This window comes from Zootoca vivipara, chromosome 12 (genome assembly GCF_963506605.1).
Source record: "Zootoca vivipara chromosome 12, rZooViv1.1, whole genome shotgun sequence".
NCBI classification, from domain to species: domain Eukaryota; kingdom Metazoa; phylum Chordata; class Lepidosauria; order Squamata; family Lacertidae; genus Zootoca; species Zootoca vivipara.
This window is the reverse complement of record NC_083287.1, coordinates 10,756,621-10,777,875: the sequence shown is the minus strand read 5'-3', so window position 1 is coordinate 10,777,875 and position 21,255 is coordinate 10,756,621. Positions and strand designations below refer to the sequence as shown.

The following is a 21,255-nucleotide window of genomic DNA, read 5'->3' as shown; positions in this document are numbered from 1 at the left end:
ACAAAGTTCTGTAGAACTATGTGGAAGTAAGTCCCATTTACATGAGAAAAAGCAAAGCAAATGCTTAGGATATTTTGCTGGAAATCACAAGTGGGGAGACTGCTGTCGTTCCCCCATGCTGTTTGTGGGCTTCCCGCAAGCACCTGTTTAGACACTGTGAGAACAAGATACTGGACTCGATGGACTTTGGGCCAGCAGAGCACTTTTCATGTTCTTATGTTAGTTTTATAAAAAGTTCTTTATAAAAAGAACATCCACACCCCTAACATTTATTCTTAAGATAAGGCTTCAGTACCCTCTGAGCCACCGTCTGAACATTTTACCAAAATTCTTCCAAAGTCTCCCCCTTCTGTGGAGAGTTTGCTTTTCGCCCCTCCCTGCCATGAATGGCTGAAAGAGGCAGAAGTTATCAGAACAGCTGTACTTTGTCCTGCTATGTTCAATGGAGTCTAAACAATTATCTGCCAGTGATAATAGCATTACCGAAATGTCCACATGTTTTGAGGCATTGCTGTGGTATAACCAGTTTATAAGAAAAACTTGTGCTCTGGCGAAGAAAGGGTCAACTGCAATCTCAGTTTGGAGGAGAAAGCATGGGTTATACATTTTGTCATTTATAAATAAACATGAGGGACTGTGAAAGTATTTAGTCATTATTATTACCGTACTTTTTGGCAACATAAAACACACCACAAAAGACTTCCTTTTATTTTGCTTTTCCCTTGCCAATCCTGCATCACATCACACTTTACTAGTGTTTGTCAGATTTCCTGCAACAGTCTAGCAGGCTATAAAGGCTTTATGCTGAGAAAAGAACCCAGGGGATGTGGGAACAGTCTTAAATATAACATGATATATAAGTGGCTGTTAAATTTACCTGGGGAAAGACAGCAAAGAAGCAATTTTAAAAGCCAGCATTTTAAATTGAATGTTGAACTGACACCTTAAGTTCTGAGAAAAGGGAGTGCAACAACACATCAGCTCGCAAAGTGGAAGTGCTTTACACTAAGCCTCACTGTTCTCAAAGCCAAATTGAGGCTTGATGCCAGTAAAAATCTATATCCTCAGCTACGAATACAAAGGCTTTCAGTGCTGCTCGGCTTTCCTTGCCATTAAGTACTCCTGTCCAATTCTGTTGTTTCCAGTGGTTTGACTCTTGGTTTATGAGCAAAATTGGAACCGAGTTCACTACCCTTTGTATGAAACAGCTCTTAAGTTATGATGCCAGCTTCCTATAGTTATATTACTTGACATCCCAGCATCCATGTACCTTCCTTGTTCCTATGTATCAGCTTTCAAGCAGCTGAGCAAAGTGTGAGGGGTCAGATCTGGTAGCTCACCCATAATGTGTACGATCCTCTGCGACTCCCCGGGAAAGTCAGCATGCTCTGATCTGAGACAGTAGCAGATGTGAGGCCGCTGCTGCTCCTGGACTGCGGCCATTCGAAACCAGCCTCCACCTGCTCACGTTTGGTTTTCTGCTTCCTTATGATCTGCAGCACATCGAAAAGGAAACAAGGAAGGGTTCAGTGCAGAGCATTGCTACGGGAGCCATACCAAACTGATTTGGGACTGAGTCATCAAGATGTGAGACAGAAGCCTTAACATGGCTTCCTCTTTTCCTGTAACTCCTGATAGGTTGATATTTGGGCAGGTTGTGTGCAGTTCTGTTATCTGAATTCACTGTACTTATAAAAAGCCCAAGAGTGAATTATAACAACAGGGTATGTGTACACACACACACACACACACAAGTACTTCTATTTGCATTAGAAAATCTTATCCTTCTAGAAATTAACCTCACGGTGCGAGAATTAGCAAAACATAGGAAGTGGGCTAAGACATTAGGTGCTCATTATGTGCTGTGCAGTCCAGGGCTTGTGCACACTTGTCCCATGCCTAGAAAGTCTGGGTTCCATTTGCCCGACTGCTTTTCCCAGGAAAACCTGCTCTTTACTGCTGAATTGGAGCAAACATCAATCCATGGAAAACCCAACTGATGTTTGCTCCAATTCAGCATGAAAGAGGGTTTTCCCGGGGGGGGGGGGGGGGAGAAGCAGAGGGACAAGCAGAAGTGTGGAAAAGCCCTTAGCCACTAATACAGATCTACTAGAGGCATTTTAAAGAAGTATTAAAGGTACTGAAGTTATGTGAATGATCTAAATAAGGGAGGGCTATTAGCACAGCATGTTCAGTGCTTTTCTCTGGCCCTAGCTTAGCAGACCTACAGCACTTCAGTTTAATAGAGATCATGGTGCTCTATGACATATTGCATTTTACCTGGGGGAAAAGAACGAAGAAGCAGTTTAAGAAACTGGTATTTCCCCCATGCTTTCTCTTGTTAAGAGAAGACTGTTGTTTTCACATGCAACGAAGAGGCATATCCCTCTGCTGAGTGATACATTTCTCACTGGGTTTCATCTATACTGCCTTACTAAATCCAAGTGCATGTTGATCTACACAGCTATAAGCCCTTATTGCAATGCAGCACTGATTTCATATATAGAACCAAACAGTCCATGAAGAGGTTAGGGAAACACAGCAAAATACACTCTGAACTAATAATACGTTCTAGCGAATGGAGGGATCCTACAGTACAAAATAATCTGGTTGTCCCCAGTGTAAACGACAAGAGAGGGAAATAGTTTTTTTTTACTATCAGAACATGGGGGTGAAAGTAATCAAATAGATGAACCAACTCGTGCAAAACAACAACAACAGCCCACAAGCACCACCACCACAATACCATTGGGAAGAATAATGGGTTGAGGTGGGGAAAACCCTTGTTTGCCCAATAAATAGCACAACATACCTGCTCCTTCTGAGTGGTATGTTTACACTGTAGTTTACTATGTAAAGGGGATTTCCATTAGAGGAGGGCGAGCTATGGAGTTGTAACAGAATTATTTTTATTCTGACTACTGCAGCTTTAAGTACTCAGGCTAATGACAGGGGAAGCAACTCCTAGAACCACCACATGGCTTGCTGGAACCTTGCCTTGCTGTAAGGAGGCATGGACCACTCCCTTGATCCACTCAGCCAGTCCCCCACTGGCCTTTTTAATTGAGCCAGGAAGGGCAAAGATCTAGCACATCTTTGGTAGCTCTCATATTTCCAGGGATCTGCTCCACATCCTTGGGCTGTGCAAATTGGGAAAAAAGACCCATCCATTATCATTGGACAAGCAGGGGCCAAAGTTCCATCCACTTGACCAGTGTCAACTATACTAGCATCCAAGTCGGAACGGATCCGAGCGATTTTGTCAGCAAAGTGCTGAGCAAATTGTCCAAAGAGGGCTGTTGAGTAGTAGAATTTCTCCTCCAGAGTATAAAAGATCTCTGACTACTCAAAACAGCTCTGCTGGGTGGTTGCTTGCTGATGCAATGGAGGCAGAGAGAAATGTTGGGGGTTTTTTGTTTTGTTTTTGCTGCCCGCACTGCCACCGAGCAGGTCTTCAAGTAGGCTCCAGCCTGTGTTCAGTCAGACTTGTCCCAAGTATTTGGCCACTGTGGATCATATTATGAGTTACATTAATTGCATGGCTAGGGGCCATGTTAGGGTTTTTTAGAAATGTAAACCAACCTGTTGGGTGGGGGCAATTTTCACTAGGACACCAGCATGTGGGGAGTGTAGCTCTAACCATTCTTTCTGAAGCTGTGATCCTAATGAAAGTTGCCACGAATCTAGAGTTAGGGCCAATGGGAGCCCCCCTAAGCTAACTTTAGACAGGTGGGGTGCTTTTTTGTTGGGATCATGGCTGGAGAGGCAAGTGTCAAAACTCACTTCCCCATGTATTGTTGCCCTGATGAAAACTTCCACCTTCCATGCCTAGGATTACATTAAAAAATAAATAAATGCTGGCATGACGGTTAGAAAATTCTACAAACATACCGATTACTGTTCAAAAGTTTCTATACGTTATCATTCCTAGTAGTCAAATCACCTAGTAGCGAAGTCTTGAGTCATACCTTCTGGACAATGGTGGTTGCAAGCTCTTCTATCAGCTCCTCCTTATGGTCCCGTAAGTAACAAGCTTCATCCTGTTTGTCCTGCACAAAAGGCATGCACGGGTAAGTATTGCATAAAGCAACTCTAAAAATGCACAGAATGCCAATGAAGAAAAAACTGACAGCTGTTGACAAAGCTGAGAAACACCATGGCCCTTCTACTTTGCGCCTTTCATTAATTTCTGAACTTAGGAGGACTAATTTTAATATCCTCTGGAAAGGTTACAGGGAGTGGACCGACTGCTTTCATACTTTGGACTTCTCAAATGTATCTGGCTAGGTGTCATAGGAAAGATGACGACAGACTAGATCAGCCTTTGGTTTGATCGAAGATGATGCTATCACTTGGCAAACCAGTCACAAACCCTCCAAACAAGCAATAGGAAATGTTGCCAGCGGAAAGTCTCCAGCGCCTTTGCCATCTCCTAAACTCAGGCAAGCCTAGGGCTTGCCAAGCCAAGCTGCCTATGGTGGCATTTGAAGAGTTGTGTTGGCTGGGGGAGTTGTGCAGTAGGTGGTAATCTGTTGCTTGGGGGGTGGGTTGGGGGTAGACTTAAAAGTAAGTTATTATCACCATTCTTGGTGCAATAAAAGGTAAAGGACCCCTGGACGGATAAGTCCAGTCAAAGGCGACTATGGGGTGCGTCGCTCATCTCGCTTTTCAGGCTGAGGGAGCCAGCGTTTGTCCACAGACAGCTTTCCAGATCATGTGACCAGCATGACTAAACCGCTTCTGGCACATGGAGGACCACGACGAGTGCCAGAGTGCATGGAAATGCCATTTACCTTCCCACCACAGTAGTACCTATTTATCTACTTGCACTGGTGTGCTTTTGAACTGCTACATTGGCAGAAACTGGGACAGAGCAACAGGAGCTCACCCCCTCATGGGGATTCGAACCACCAACCTTCGAATCAGCCAGTCCCAGAAGCTCAGTGGTTTAGACCACAGCACCACTTGTGTCCCCTTCTTGGTGCAATAATGAGGATATAACTACACTGCAGAGCTTTTAAAAAATGCAATAGAATATCCTATGATGGTAAAGATCAGAGTGTTCTCTGACTACACTGCTCCTGCTAATTAAGCAGGAGCTATCTTTTTTTTGGGGGGGGGGGAGAAAGTGGAAATATCATTATCAAAATTATGGATGTAATTACAGTATTCTTACCAAGCTGTCTCCGTACATCTCTGCCTTAGAAATAGCTTCTTCTATTGCTTCTTCTGCAACACGCAAGGCCACAGCAAGGGTGTCCATCATGCTGTGTCCTAAGCAAAGGATGCATTAAAGCATGTTTAACATTTATGGAACGGGAGGAGGTCAGTGAAGGGGGGCAGTGGCAAGAAATGCCTGTTTTCCAGAACCCCTCTCTTTCTAGGAAAAATACATCCATTCACCATTTCCCTTCCAAAAATTATCAGTCTGTGCAGATAAGACTGCATTGTGTTTCAGGTAGGAAGCAGAATTTGCTTGCAGGGCAAATAGCTCCAATTGACTACAAAGGAAGGCAAATACTGGTAAATACTTTACATATGATATATAACAAGAGCAATCCCTCGTCTTAGCTACTCCTGCTGCGGGGCTATTGGATGTGGCAAAACCCCTGTTATAGTCATGACAAAAAGATATGAGGATAGAATACCACAAATATGCCTGTAGCACACTGTTGTTGAGCTATAACTCCCATCATCCCTGGCCATTGGTCATGTTTGCTGGGACTGATGCGAGCTGCAGATCAGCAACAGCCGGAGGGGCAGAGGTTCCCCACACCTGCACTACCGCAAAAAGTATACTTAAAGATACACAAAGTTAGGAAAGTGACAGGGAAAGGTGTGGGGTGAAAAGTGGGGGATGAACAAATGATTGGTGTGAAGTATAAATACTCTGAAAGCATATCAGGATGAATGCACAATAGACAGGATGTGTTGAGGAGCCCTAAGTTTTTTCATCTTTAGGCACTATTATCATATGGAGGAGATCCATCTATGGTCCAGGTCATTTAATCCAGTAACTCAATTTAACAATTTAGTTATAGTAAAACACATGCACTTTTGAATGTAATTACCTTCTGTCTGTCTGTAGAAAGTAGAGTCACTGCCACAAATGCTTCCTTCATTTTCTATCGTTCCCTCACAGAAGCTTCCGGCTTCTACTCAAAAAGAACATCATTGTCATCGTCACCGTCACTGCCATTCACTAATGCCATATATAACTTCAGAAGAAAAGGGTTCCCTCTAGAATGTGGCCGTTATTTCTAAATGCACCACCATTACAAAAACAAGCAAATGATGGTGTGTGTGTGTGTGTGTGTGAAATATCCTTAACAGAAAAGACATGTGGCTGAAAAATAAATACTTTTTAAAAAGAAGCTATTGTGCTTCATTTTTCAAAAATATTTCTTCCAAAGGAGAAAAATTTACCACACCTGGCTAATCCCTGGATTCAGACAATGGCTGCTGGAGTAAGAGAGAGAACTATGAAGTTAACAATAAGTAGAGATTGCACGCAGAATGCCAGTGCAGAGGACTTGCTTTGAATGTGACATTTTGGACTTGAAATAGATCACAGATTTCAAAGGGCATCATTTCATAAAAGAAAAGGAAAATTAATCCTGCTTCTGTATCAAATGGGACAAGAGGACTATCTCACAGTCACAGGGGAGTGGAAAGAGACAAACACCAGTTGCCAGTGATGGAAAAAGAGAGGAGTTGTTTTATCAGTATGGTTAATAAGCCGGTTTTCTGCCATGGACATCATAATAGAATTAGTAGCAACGTTTCCATCGCACCTGATGGGAGAGGAGGAGAGAATGCTAAGCAGCTAAGAGGCAGCCTTGCTCAGCTCTTGCGTCATTTGTCATTTCCTTCCTGATGTAGGTAGGTAGGTAGGTAGATCTAGATCAGGCATCCCCAAACTTCGGCCCTCCAGATGTTTTGGACTACAATTCCCATCTTCCCTGACCACTGGTCCTGTAAGCTAGGGATCATGGGGGTTGTAGGCCAAAACATCTGGAGGACCGCAGTTTGGGGATGCCTGATTTAGATGTTCCTAAATTACTCTGACCAAAGAGGAATACTCATCCGCCACCCCAAATAATTTCAAACTTTCATGTTTTATTTCTCTTTGATTCCCCCCTTTCTGTTCATCACTTTCCTGGAAGGGGCTCTATCCAGACACAAAGGATACTTCACAGTTCAGTGCTGTCAGAGGCCAGAACTTCCTCAGCAATGACAGCTCAGGCTTATTCTCGAATGTGTTTTGGAAGCAGCAAAAGGGGTTTTTGGACATGCTAGTGTTCTCATTGCCAACAGCCCAGGCTTCAGGCATGAATGTTGGCTATTATAAGTTCTGGGACCCTGTAAGATTCCCTTGCAGCCAATTGGGTTACATGAGTGGTAGCCAACATGGTACCCCTCCATATGTTTTGGATCAGGGATCAGACGATCAGGGATCATGGGAGTTGTACTGCAACAACCTCTGTAGGGCTCCCCGTTGGTTTCCCCTGGGTTACAGAGGAAGCTCATATAAAGACAAACAATAGATTGAGGTCCTTGTTTCTGCTGTAATTGTACTAATAAATATGATGGATAGGTTTCTGCCACCTTTGGCTCAGAGATCTTTCAATGCTTTTTTGTTTTTTTAACCAACATAATGTTTTCCATATCCATAAAGACATTCCCTGATGGGAATTAATACAAAAGGAGAAAAATATTCCAGCAGAAGTTTGTTAAGATGACCTAACATATAAGGAATGGTACTTGCAAAAAGCAAATAATAATAATATTGATTGTCGGTTAAAAATTAGATGTAAGGATTTTAATTGGATTAGAACAAAGCTAAAATAGAGGCACCCTTAAGAATTGATAGCAATTTTTCTGTACGTGCTAATTATGGGCAATGGCGCTGCCATGGGTACCACCTGCATGGCTTCACATTATGCGCACTCCTTCCTTAACTGTACTTTCAAATGCCTCTCCCCTTCCTGAAATACACTGACGACATCTTCATCAGCACCACCCATGGGCAGAAAATCCTTGAGGAATTTCAAGGAGGCTTCTATAAGTTTCCAGCCCAACTAGTTCATTCTGCGCATTCATCTTCTGGACACTACTGTGCAGCTACACAAGGGACATACATAAACATTGCTTAGACCAGAAACCAATGACACATATTTGCACAATTCTAGCTTCCACCCAGAACACACCACAAAACCCACTGTTTATTGCCAAGTCTTATGGTACAACTGCATTTTCCCCAGCTTTGTTGGGACACAGATTCATGCCTTGATATACATGAGACATTACAGATCAAGAGCCAGTAATAACTTACTACAAGACAGATCCAGAAGAGAAAGTGACAGGATACTATATCATGTGCCATACAGCTCACAGCTAAAATCACTCCAATGCATTTTCAATATTCCTGGATAATAACACTTTTCTCCCACAGACCTTGGATAGCAAACCGACCTTTGCCTAGAGATAGCCCACTAATTTAAAACAGCTGATGACCAGCAACAGGACACATAAGATAAACACAGAGGCTAGATCAGAGGTTGACAACCTAAGGCCCATGGGCTGATTCCAGCCCATGAGCTTCCTGGAACCGGCCCACGGCCGTTCCATGGATCGGTGTGGGGATTCTGTGCTTCTTTTTTCCTCGTGGCACCATTTTTTTCTCGCCGCAGGGACCAACTTCCAGGTCAGAAGAGCGCCAGAAATAGTGTGTGTGCACGCTCCAGCCCACTGAGAGGTCTGCCGGGGAGTGGACCGGCCCGGCCTCAAAAAACATTGCTGACCCCTGGGCTAGATCCTGCAACAAGCCTAGATGCACCTTTCTGTCCCTGTATACACTCAGGCAACACTAAAGTCAGCTACAATATTAGGTTTGCACTCACCTTCCAATGTGATACATGCTCTCATCTGCAAGCAAAGCTCTTCTGCATACACTGAGCAGGCTGGTCTCTACACATATGAGTACAGGCAACACACCCACACCCCATTTATGTGGGGCATAAGCCCACCCTGCCTCGACCCACCCTCTTCCGGTGTCAAACACGGCACGCACAGTTGTGCATGCATCAAACAAGCGCAAATTAAGAGTTGCCTGTAAACGGACACAAATCTGACATCAGAAACTGCAATAGCGGAAGAACATTTCAGTCTCCGGGAATACCCCTACTGCTGACCTGAAAACTGTCATTCACCAGCAGAGGAATTTCAAATAGAAACACCAGCTTGAAATTTATAAATCAGACCTAATCAATAACTTTTATTCTATTTGCTTTAATCCTGAATGCAGACAATAGTTTACAATCCCACTACAGGTAGCAACTAGCATAAGAAAACGAGGGTAATGCCACCAGTTATTACTGTTAAGAAAAGCAAAATAAATATTCATAAGCTTTACAAAGAATTCTCACAGATTTATACTTTGCATTGCTGCCCTCCATACCCATGTATGCACAGATGTGATAAAGTGGACTTGTGCTCATGAACATTTATGCTACAATAAATCTGTTAGGCTTTAAGGTGCCACAAGACATTGCCTCTGTACCTAGTATGTCAGAACAAGCTCCGGTCTCCAGCCGATGTTTTCTGTATAAATTCTTCAGGACTTTAGCACTTCCAAAACGCTTGAAGCGGCTTTTCACATTATTGTAGTACCATTCCAGCGACTGAGCTCTTAAAAGTCTGGAAGAAAGGAAGAAAGATAGATTTCAGAAAATTTAGAACCAAGCTGGGGTTTCTTTTAAAACAATTTCTCAGTAGTTTTAGGAAGGCTGGGCTGGGGAAAAAAATAAGTAAAATATACAAACTCTAATCACCACCCCTGGTTTTAGCCTAGCTCTCTATCATGCTGTTTGTTGTAATTTGTCTAATTTGCAAACTGAACACATTTTGATGCTCTTACAACAAACAGATAACATTATAGTTTTAGGTTTGCACAAGCAAATAATTATAGTTGTTGTTCAGGTGCTTTGAATTCTTCTTTTCTCTCTGTTTCACAGAGGTTTTGAGAAAACATTCTTTTCATAACAATGGAACCCACGGAACAATTGGATTCATGGTATCTTGATCCCATCCCATCTCCTCTGGTGATCAGAAACAATTTTGAAATTCACTTTGCTATGCTTCTGGTGAGTTTTTAATATGACATTTCTCCGATATATTAATTTTAAAGTCTAAATCTGTGTATCTTTTCTGCATAAATTCCCTAACAGATTGTGATGAATCTTCTAAAGCTTTTCAGCCTCTTAACATTATGTTAAGTCACAAATGTCCCTCCTGATTCCTACTGTATAGAAGGGATTTGGAGGGGGGGGAGGAGCAATGCCTGTAGAAGGTATTACAATAAAGGGCCCATTCAAAAGAGAAATAAGGACACGGCCTGCTTGTTTCAGAATCCTTTAATGTTGACCTGCATTTTGGAAACCACGAGTAACCGTGTTCTGCAAATGCAGCCTTTCAATGTGTGTAGAAAACTGAATAAACTCCACCTCCAGATCTATATATGGAATCATTTTCTTTCAATTACCTATATTGCAGTGTATGCCAATTCTCTCCATGCAGTACAAATGCTCATTTAAAGAACATTGTCACTCTCATTTTAAAGGGGGAAATGGCTATAGCTATTTTCTTTTAGTTTCCGTGCTACAAGGACAGCCATATTAATTGTTCGCAGCCTGAAATCCCAAGGCCATAGATTGTGTTATGTAAAGTAATTATTCAGTCAAATCCTATTAACAGGTGGTTTTTTTGTTTAAAAAAAACAACCACAGAAGCAATATTGTGACTGGGTATCAGAATTATGTGCCATGTGATGATTCAGTCCATATTCAAGTACTGAAAAACTGAGTGGTTAAATGAACGAACCCAATATAAAAGTGTTAGTACAAACCATGAACTGATGAGATCACACAAAGGGAGAGTGTAGAGGCAAGAAAAGTAAGGGAAGAGAGAAAGGAAGGAAGGAAGGAAGGAAGGAAGGAAGGAAGGAAGGAAGGAAGGAAGGAAGGAAGGAAGGAAGGAAGGAGAGTTGCTTCCACACAAGCCTTTCATTCTGAAATGAGAACAGTAGGTAGCAAGCCTGGCCTTAAATCTTGAGTGGTGCCCAGGACCTGGTGCAGAATTGAAGTGGTGTCGAACCTGGTGCCCATTTCCCTCCAAGGTGAGAGGAGAAGCCTGGCAGGACAGCTTACTCTATGGCATTAACCCCTTCATGCATGAATTAGACTCATGCATGCTGGTTATATGAGGCAGGTTCCCTACAGGCTGATGAAGCTACTCATCAGCCATGCACTTGAAACTGAGCAGTAAAAGCTGCAATGAAGAAACAACTAATTTAAGGTATGAAAACCTTTAAAAGACTTCTTAGCACTTTGCCAGGACCACAATGGATGCCACAGTTGCATTTTAAAAATGGCCCCAAATCTTCTCTGGAAAAGACCATAGGATGGCACGGGCAGACTGGAGTGTGTGTGTTGGCTGGATTCTCCTTAAAAATTGAGTGATGGCATTTCCAGGCAAGAAGTATAAAATATGTGTGGGGGACAGGAAGGAATGTGTGGCTTTGCTGTGTGTGTTTCTTTGTGTGTGATAGTTGCTTGACATTCTGCTTGGAAGGGCTGTGTCCCAACTGGCCTAGTGGACCAGCTTCCACAGACAAAGATATTAATGAGAATCTGAAGATACTGGCAACATTTCTTGCAAGCTTCCAACATTTCACAGATTAAAATAGATGATATGCTTATAACACCCCCCCTCAAAAACCACTGCTCAGGCACAATCCCTCTGCATCAGACATTGTTCAGTGCTCTGTTCCATCTGCTATATTCATTTGATCTTTGATATCTTCCACTATTTTCCACTCACTGAAAAATCCCAACACAGTAGTGCATTTTTTTTAAAAAAAATCTACCATCACATACTAGCTAGAACTGGACCTAGTAAGCTAGCTAAACACTTGCAATGCATGCAGCAAGCACTCAAGGGCTAACCCTAAACTTTTTCAGCAGGGGACCGGGGAATGAATGAATTCCTATGCCCCAACAAACAACTCAGAGATGCGTTTTAAATAAAAGGACACATTCTACTCATGTAAAAACATGCTGATTCCTGGACTGTCCGCGGGCCAGATTTAGAAGGCTATTGGGCCAGCTCCAGCTCCCGTACCTTAGTTTGCCTACCCATGCTTTAGAAACTCAGAAGAATTTCAGGTTTCTTTTTTAAAACCTTTAAGCTCTCATGCCTGCAGATGAAACCTGGAGAACAGGGGTGAGTGGAATCAACATTAAATGCTCCTATATCAGAAGCTTATTTGTAAATATTGCAAAATATACAACAAGTTTAATTCTCCCAGATCATCATTTTAAAGACAAGTTTATTATTCTGAGATTATTCAGGTTCTAGGACAAACCTACAGTCCTATTCATTTCACTAACCGTGATCCAATAATTCATCTGATTTTGGAAACATTGCAAAAACCTGTCAAGAGCAAGCCAGAAAACCAGTACAGTGGTGCCTCTACTTACGAATTTAATGCGTTCCGAATGCACATTTGTAAGTTTAAAAAAATTGTAAGTCGAATCCCATAGGAATGCATTGGGAGAAAAAATTCATAAGTTGAAGCAACCCTATCTAAAAATTCGTAAGTAGAAAAAATCCTATCTAAACCGCATCCAAGATGGCGGACGGAGCTCCATTCGTAAGTAGAAACATTCGTAAGTAGAGTTATTCGTAAGTAGAGGTACCACTGTATCTTGGCTACAGTCTTTCCACTCTGGCTGGTGCAGTGCTAGATGCTGAACTAATGCTGACACCAGGTGGAAGGAAGATGTCTTGTCCCAGGGGCTAAAAGACCTCAGTTTCATTAGTTTCATAAAATAGACACAACTGTCCATTACAGTTTTCTCACCTGTGAAGGAACAGCTTTCTAGACAAAATGAGTAAATGGGTTTCAAATGGAAAATTAAATATATGTGGTTTTCAGTCTCCCAGGTTCAGTTTTTCCTTGTTTTGCTTATAAAACCCTGTGAAAACCTCTCTTCACTGATGTTGCCTGCTACTATTTCAGAATGCTCCTCAATAATCATTCCTATCATGCCGTCTTGACTTAATCCATGGTCCCCAATGCTCTTGGGGTACACCCCCAAGGACTTTAGCTACATTCCCATTTCAGTGCTTGGTGTCACACAGTCAGGAGACATACAAACTAGACAGCCCTCCATCATGGTGCTTTAGTAAGCAGACAATATATACCGGCTCTATCTCATATGTTCTGTTTTGCTGCGCAGGGCAGTTGATTAAGGGACCTTTGTAGCATATCTTTGTAGCAAGTATACACCAGAAAAAAGCTATATTTAAAATCTGGAAGCTGACAGATTATTTGGAACATCAAACTGGCATATGTTCTGCATGCCTGACCCGCCCCCCAAATGAACTAGACATGAATAAAGGAGAACATTGCTTTCAGGTTACCTGTCCACAATAACTATTAAATATTAACAGATCTATGTTTCCACATGCTGTATTTGTTTAGTTAGTTAGCACAAACACTTTAAACTAAAAATATGCAGCTCCCCCAATTGCTACAATTATATGTATGACTTAAAACCAACTCACCTGACTTTTACACAGAGTGTTGTGAATTGTAACTAAAACTGCTCTGGGATTTCTTGAAGTGAGGACTTAGACACACTTTCCTCCACACTTTCCAGACACGGTCAGCTTTTTAAAGCTCTGTGTCTGAGTGCCCCCTTTTGTTTTTGCCGCAGAGCTCCCCGTCCCCCCAAAAAACCATTCTAAAATGCTGAATTGGAGCAAATGGCAATCCACAGAAAACCCAGATAGCAGTTTGCTTCGATTTAGCTTTAGAGAGCGGGTTTCTGCAGGGAAAGTTCTGTAGCAAAAAGGAAGGTGGGGGAGGTCTTTAGACACAGAGTTTTACAGTGCAGACCTGTGCCTAGAAAGAGTGGGGCAAAAGGTAAGTTGTGGGTAAGCCCTGAGTTTGCTACCACTAGACATCTATGACTATTCCACTTCCAAATCAGGGATTACACAGAAGAGTAAAAACCTAGGTACAGGTCTATGACACACACACACACACACACACACACACACACACACACACACACACCTTTTTATGAACTGTCTTTTGAATCTCACCTAGGGCCTGTTTTTCTGGCTAGCACCTGAGTTCTAGACACGTGGAATTATTTCTGATCTTGCTCAATAAGACTCATTTAGAGCAATTAAACCCAAAGGTGTATTTGTTGGTAAACATACAGTAGTAGAAGGATAAACAAATACAGTCAAGCTCAACGCAGATAAGTGGGGTTCAACCTGTTCTGGAATGGGATTGCACACACCCTAAAGGAGCAGATACACATCTGGCTCCACTGTTCTCACTGGAGATATAAGGCAGAGTGCCTTATATCAGCTTCAGCTGGTGGCCCAGCAGTGACACTATCCAGACAGGGATAATCCAGTTTCTGTTGTCTATCCTATGGTAGCCTCTAAGTTAGATGACTGCCAACCATTATATGTGGGGCTGCCTTTGAAGATAGTTCATAAATTGCAGCCAGTGCAGAACTCAGTGGCCAGGCTGCTGACTGGGACCAGAAGGTTGGACTGTATAATGCCAGTTGCATGCCCAGCCACAGAGTCCCCCGCCTGATCTGGAAGGGGTAAAACGAATGGACACGACAACTGTCTGGAATTTAAATTGGCCACAACTTGTGTTGATTTCAGATGTAGAAAGCCAAAGGCATTGGGCATGTATCCCTCTCAGCCCCCTCCTGGGGGTCTGAGGCATGACAGGGTCTATTTGGGAGGTCGGTCCTTTGCAAAACACAGGTTTATGCAGATGGCTCCCCAAATGCTGAGGGAAGCTCTATGGCCCACTAGCGCTAAGCAGCTGGCTCTTTGGACAGAGACTTCACTTCAGACCCCTCTAACGGGGACCCTGTTATTGCCACCACAGGAAAAAAAGGGGGAAATGAGTCACCACTTCAACCCCCTCCCAACTCGAATGGATGAAAGAATACAGGATTCTGCCCAAGGCCTAAACCGCCAATGTTGTGACTATGGGGAAGGCGAAACCTGCAACGCAAGGAAAATTCCTTCCCGGCCCTGAATACAACAACCGTCAAAAGACCACAGCAAAGCCCTCCTGGCTGAAAAGGAAACAGTCAAAGCAATAAGCAACTATTAATGAAGGGAGGGGACGGGTAGGTGACACTCAGTAGTGTCAGCCGGAATAAATCGCCGGTGGGCGGACCCGAGTGAAGCCTGCTTCCTTTGGGTCCGTTGCCCAAGCCACGCCCCCCAGGCTGCCGCGGATTGGCCTGTTTGATTGCCGGGTTTGGCAGGAACCTATGAGCCTCCGCAATGGCCAAGGGGGATGCTGGCACTGTCAAAACATGGCGCAGTGCAGGGAGGCACCGCCACTATTTGGGAAAGGCCTGACCGTGTCACACCAGTTCTGGCCCAACTCCACTGAGTACTGATTGGTTTCAAGGCTCAACTCACATTGCTGGTTTGGATCTATAAAGCCTTATGCAGCTCAGAAACCCAGTACCTCAGGGCCTGCCTCTCCAGCCTGAGCCTGACCTTCTTATCAGAGGCTCTTCTCTGTGTGTCTCCTCAGACAGTTGTGAACTTTTTCAATGGTAAATCCCAGAAGGCTTACCCCAGGCAAACCCCAGTGTCTAGGGATCTACTTAATACATTCCTGTTTGCAAGACATTATTATTATTATTATTTAGAAAAGAAACCGAAAGAAAAATGTTCTAACGTCTATTCTATGCATTGCCAATCAGAAGGTTGGTGGTTCGAAACCCTGCGACGGGGTGAGCTCCTGTTGCTCGGTCTCAGCTCCTGCCAAGCGAGCAGTTCGAAAGCACGTCAAAGTGCAAGTAGATAAATAGGTGGGAAGGTAAATGGCGTTTCCATGCGCTGCTCTGGTTCACCAGAAGCGGCTTTGTCATGCTGGCCACATGACCTGGAAGCTGTACTCCAGCTCCCTCGGCCAATAACGCGAGATGAGCGCCGCAACCCCAGAGTCGGTCCCAACTGGACCTAATGGTCAGGGGTACCTTTATCTTTAACTTTACCTCTGGTTAAGAACTTGATTTGTTCCAGAGGTCCGTTCTTAACCTGAAACTGTTCTTAACCTGAAGCACCACTTTAGCTAATGGAGCCTCCTGCTGCCGCCGTAGCACGATTTCTGTTCTCATCCTGAAGCAAAGTTCTTAACCTGAGGTACTATTTCTGGGTTAGTGGAGTTTGTAACCTGAAGGTTTGTAACCTGAAGTGTTTGTAACCCGAGATACCACTGTACTAAATTGCAAATGAGGCAGGAAAGGAATTTCTATTAGAGTAGGGAAATTTTTTACAGCTACCAACATGAGTTTGACCAAACTGCGGGAGGCAGTGGAAGACAGGAGTGCTTGACGTGCTCTGGTCCATGGGGTTACGAAGAGTCGGACACGACTAAACAACAACAACAACAACAGGTACTCAATAGGTAGGCAGGACATGTGTTATGTTCGAAGAGTCAGTGGCTATGTATGAGTCCTTGGGGACACATTTAATGTTTCTTGACATGTGAGTAATGCAGCATGTTCTCATAGCAATCTTGGAACCAGTTATAGACAGTTAAAGTATCAAAACAGTGCATTTCTGGCTATTCGTGTTCATTTACATTCCAAATAAAAATATTGTAATCATAATACCAAGATAATGTAAAACTTCTGCAGTTGTTCCTTTGATGAGTGTAATATGAAATCTGCAGCTGAAACACAACAGACTTTCTGCATAATAACTTTTGAATTGATCTGTTTCAGGAGACATTTTAAATGACAACATTTTTCTGTTAAAAATGACAGAAGTACAATAGCACATGAATTGTGTTGTACAGTATTAAACATTTCAAAACATGAGTTTGACCAAACTGCGGGAGGCAGTGCAAGACAGGAGTGCCTGGCGTGCTATGGTCCATGGGGTCACGAAGAGTCGGACACGACTAAACGACTAAACAACAACAACAAACATTTCATTAAATAATGGCTTGCACTACTGCATTTCAAAGTACATCATTGATAAATACCACTTGTCCTAATATAACCTGTACACAAAACCTAATATAAGGTTATGAAATGTGGTTACTGTGTGTTTCTATTCTGCTTTGTCAAACTGGAATGACTTGCATGCCATTCAGAAGATTCCAGTTTAACAGACAAACCTAACATTCTATGATACCTGGCAGATACCAAACAAAGCAATGTATAAATAATAAATTAGTTATTTAAAATTACCTAAGAGGAGGTTTCTGTTTCTGCAAGCTTCATATATGTCCAAGGATTCTCAAAAAATAGCAGAACAAAAATCTGCAGTTGCTGAAGCATAAAAAATATTCGCAAAAGAGATACAAGGTCATCTCTATTTGGAAAAAACAACACAGGATAAACCATGCAAATTAATTCTGTAATCCTGATTATTAAAAATGTGCACAGCTTTTTATTTACAATACCAACAGCAAAACGTCAACAACCTGATCCGAGGTCTGCTCCTCACTTCAAGAACACGTTGCGAACAAACAGCTGAAAAATCCCAGCTACAGAGAGGAAGAAAGCACTCACTGCTATTAGCAACAAAAAGCAATTGAAATTCATTTCAAGCTCTCTTAACAAACCACATTATTACCCCCCCCCCTTTAAATTTCTTATACTGCATCAGCTCAGATTCAACTTTTATCTCTAAATGTTTAATCCTTCACTCTGGAAGTCTAGCTTTTGCAAAAAATAGAGATGTGAAGTCTGCTTATAGAAAACATTTACGTCATATTTCATCCTCCCACTCGGAGAAGCTGTGGATGTTTGGAGATATGTGAACTGTTCAAGGCAGCATACTGCATACGTGTGGACGGAGGAGGTATCAGATAAACAACTAGCTCTACAAATGCAGTTCTTAAGAGAATTTGGGTGCCTCTAAGGTGCCTTCAGTGTTGGGGCAAGATTCCCATGGATATGGGAAAGTATACTTTATACTATATATGTAATATATAATGTACTATAACATAGTATATTATGATAGTATACTATCATAGCCCTGAAAACCTCAATTACTATCCAGGGTAATCTGAGCTGGCGACAGCTCCAGAAATGTGACTTGCTTAACACACTAGAAGCGACTTCTAGCCTTGCTTGGCTGGTTAAAGAAGCAACATGAGTTTTCTCATACTTTCTCCAGGGAATGCTAACTGTAGCTTAAATGGAATGAGGAGAGTTCCTACTGCTTGTGTCCTATATATTCTGCTATACTTTTTATAGTATGCATTTTATATGCAAATAAACATCTAAGCATTCTGTGCAGCCAGAGTAATTCTGGTTTTGCTCCCAGGAAACACAGCAAAGTAATGCCTTCAATGTTTTATGCACTTTGCAAGCAGAATATGATTTGAAACCACCTGGGAACAGTTACTTTTGCTTCTTTATTTATTTTCCCTCCTATGAGCAACTAATTGGAAAAGTGATGCATTTAAATGCACATCTTTTTCCAGCAGTGCTGCTGTGTTCATACAGCATGTTCAGCCAGGGACCAGATGCTAGAAATTTTAATTTTGCCAGCTGTCCAGCAGCCTAACAAAAGGTAGAGGCCAGTTTAGGAGATTAGAAGAAACCACTCCCGCCTCTAAAAACAGAATCTATACATTATACAAATGAGATTTTTAATCCAAGTTTAACTAGCCAAAAGGGGTTAGAAATTTGAGCACAAATGCCAGTGAGTTTTGGATGCCCATGGGCACTTATCTGAAAAACTGGAGAACTTGGGGAAACAAAGCCTATTCCGTTGCCACTTGCACTCCCTGGCTCTTCTAACCACATTGTAAAGCAAACAAGTGTCTATCAGCTACCTGGCACAGCATGAATTTAGAGTCTGCTTTTCCTTGAAAATTTTGGGCAAACTTGACGTTCGGCATGTGTCAGAATGCAGACATTGGGCCTGGGAGACCATTTTGGCCAAGCCACGCCCATCTTTCCTGCACCTGATGTAATGTAAGGATGTAGCTGCCTGCCAAAAGCAGGGATTGCAGGCCCTGTGTCTTTGCTCATGTGGATTGATGATTTTAAACCGCAGATAAAGGAAAATAGGTCGTCTGAGTGGACTGTGACATCAAGTGATAGGAGTGTTCCCCATCACTGCTATAAAGGGAGAGCATTTAAAGTATGGCATAGCTAAGGAGATGGGTACTAGACTGTTCCCCTACCCACACTTGTCCTCTTCCACAGAACAAGCAAACCAACCAACCCAGGTTCTCCCCAGCAGCTGTTTTCAGAGATCAGTATAGTGAGAGCAACAACAGGGGAGAAGCAGTACTTAGGAGGGCAACGTGCAATGCAACGTTCCAATGCATAGGTCTGGCAGTCAAATCTAGTGTGTCTCACATAATTTCCAGCCTGGCCACCAAGTGAAACCAACAAAAAATTCCATACAAGTCTTCATGAGACCACATATTCCAAAGCCCTGTTTGGCTGAAACCTTTTTCTTGGCTCAGAAAACTAATGCCCCTTGCAGCACCTGTTAAATCCCTTTATGTTTTAACTATGGGCAAGGTCCACTGAGACTTCACACGGTCACAGCGAAATGCAGAAGCAGCAACCGGCTTACAAAGAAGTGTGGTGGCATCTTGTCATGCCCTCTACTCTCTTCCTGACTCTCAAATCTTTCCTACTGCCATCAGTTTTTGAGAGGTGCTGACTTTATTTAAGGTACATGTGTGCTGCTGAAGAACAGCGCCAAACGTTAAAATGCATTATCAATCCATCATCAATCAGTAAAACAATAAAGGGCAAAGTTAAAACATCAGCAAGGAAATTTAAACAAATAGTCCACACGTAATAAGCTCATCACATTACGAGCTGCTTTGCATAATGATGGCACTGCATTATTGCAAAAAGAGGTGCCCATTTCAGATGTTTCACATCTCAAAGCTTTTACAATTACCATAGGTATAAACTGGGCCAGATACTCAGCCGAGAACACCCTTCCCCTAAATTAAGCAAGTCCTAAAGGTCAGTAGAAGGATGGGCAAAATAGATATTTCCGATCAGCCATGATCAAACAGCAGGCCGTTGTTGAGCATGTGAACAACTGGGGAGAGAAGCAGGCAACCAAACTGGGCTGCTGGTGGTGGGGAGGTTGAGTGAGAGCAGCATGATCATGGGGCGAAGGGGGCATGCTGAGCTTGCACCAGTGGGATGACTTAAGGGAGGAGGAGGCACAGGTGAGCTGGGGAGGTTTGGGGAGGAGTAAGGGCCTTGGGCAAAGAGTAAGAGAAAGGGGGCTTTGAGCAAGGTCAGTGGGAGTAGGGGGGTTGGTGAGCAAAGTGAGCAAGGCTACCAGCCCCTAGTATCATATACTTTTGTTATACAGTATGCTTCTTATTTCCCTGCTTCATCTGCTATGTTTTGGTGTGTCATACTGTTGTTAAAGGCCCCAAAGTGGGACCGGGGGGGGGCACACATCCCTAATGTTCACTTCTGTGAGATTAAGCAACGGAGCAAATTATTATGCCAATATTTAATCTCCACTTAAATGTAATGTAAGAAATTTAAAAAAAAAATTAAGAAAAACCCTCTTGGGTCAGTCCAAAGTGCTATCTAGTCTTGTATCCACAGTGACCAGCATGCGTATAGGAAGCCTGCAAGCAAGAGTTGAGTGCTACAGCACTTTCCCCACTTGTGATAATAGCTATTATTATTATTATTATTATTATTATTATTATTATTCAGCAACTGGTATAAACTGCTCCCAACACTGGTGGTAGTACATAGACATCATAGCAAGAAGCCACTGATAGCGTTATCCTCCGTGAATTGGTCTAAATGCCTTTTGAAGCCTCAGATAAGGAAGCTAATCTTATGGGAGAGCCACACATTTCTGTGAGAAGATCAGCATTTTCACATTTCACATAAAGAGGAAGGGTGGGCGTAGAGCTTTAATAAATAATAGGTTTCTTGGTTCTCCTTGTTAACCACACTGGAATCCTCTTGGTCTGGCCGATACATCTATTCGAGATGTTATCTGTTAGGGCTTGTAAAAAACTCACATCCAAGGATTTTGTATATTTTGGTTAGCCATGAAGGCAAGCATTCTAAATAGCTGAATATACAAGGAGAGCTGAACTGTTTGATATAATATAGTGATAATCTGCATTAAGTATACTTAGTATTTATTCCGATTAAT

At 42.6% G+C, this 21,255-nt stretch overlaps 1 protein-coding gene across 6 annotated transcripts in view; it reads right to left on the bottom strand.

Moving 5' to 3' along the window:
- The window catches only part of MYRIP (myosin VIIA and Rab interacting protein), a 159,589-nt gene that overhangs the window by 37,560 nt on the left and 100,774 nt on the right, over positions 1-21,255 (bottom strand). For all 6 annotated transcript variants that reach the window (XM_035130386.2, XM_035130389.2, XM_035130390.2 and 3 more), the window contains 5 exons: positions 9,563-9,699; positions 6,072-6,155; positions 5,177-5,274; positions 3,969-4,049; positions 1,341-1,493 (listed from right to left, as the gene is read on the bottom strand). In XM_035130386.2, the coding sequence (XP_034986277.1) occupies positions 1,341-1,493; positions 3,969-4,049; positions 5,177-5,274; positions 6,072-6,155; positions 9,563-9,699 (553 nt within the window). The remainder of the gene's footprint in view (positions 1-1,340; positions 1,494-3,968; positions 4,050-5,176; positions 5,275-6,071; positions 6,156-9,562; positions 9,700-21,255) is intronic.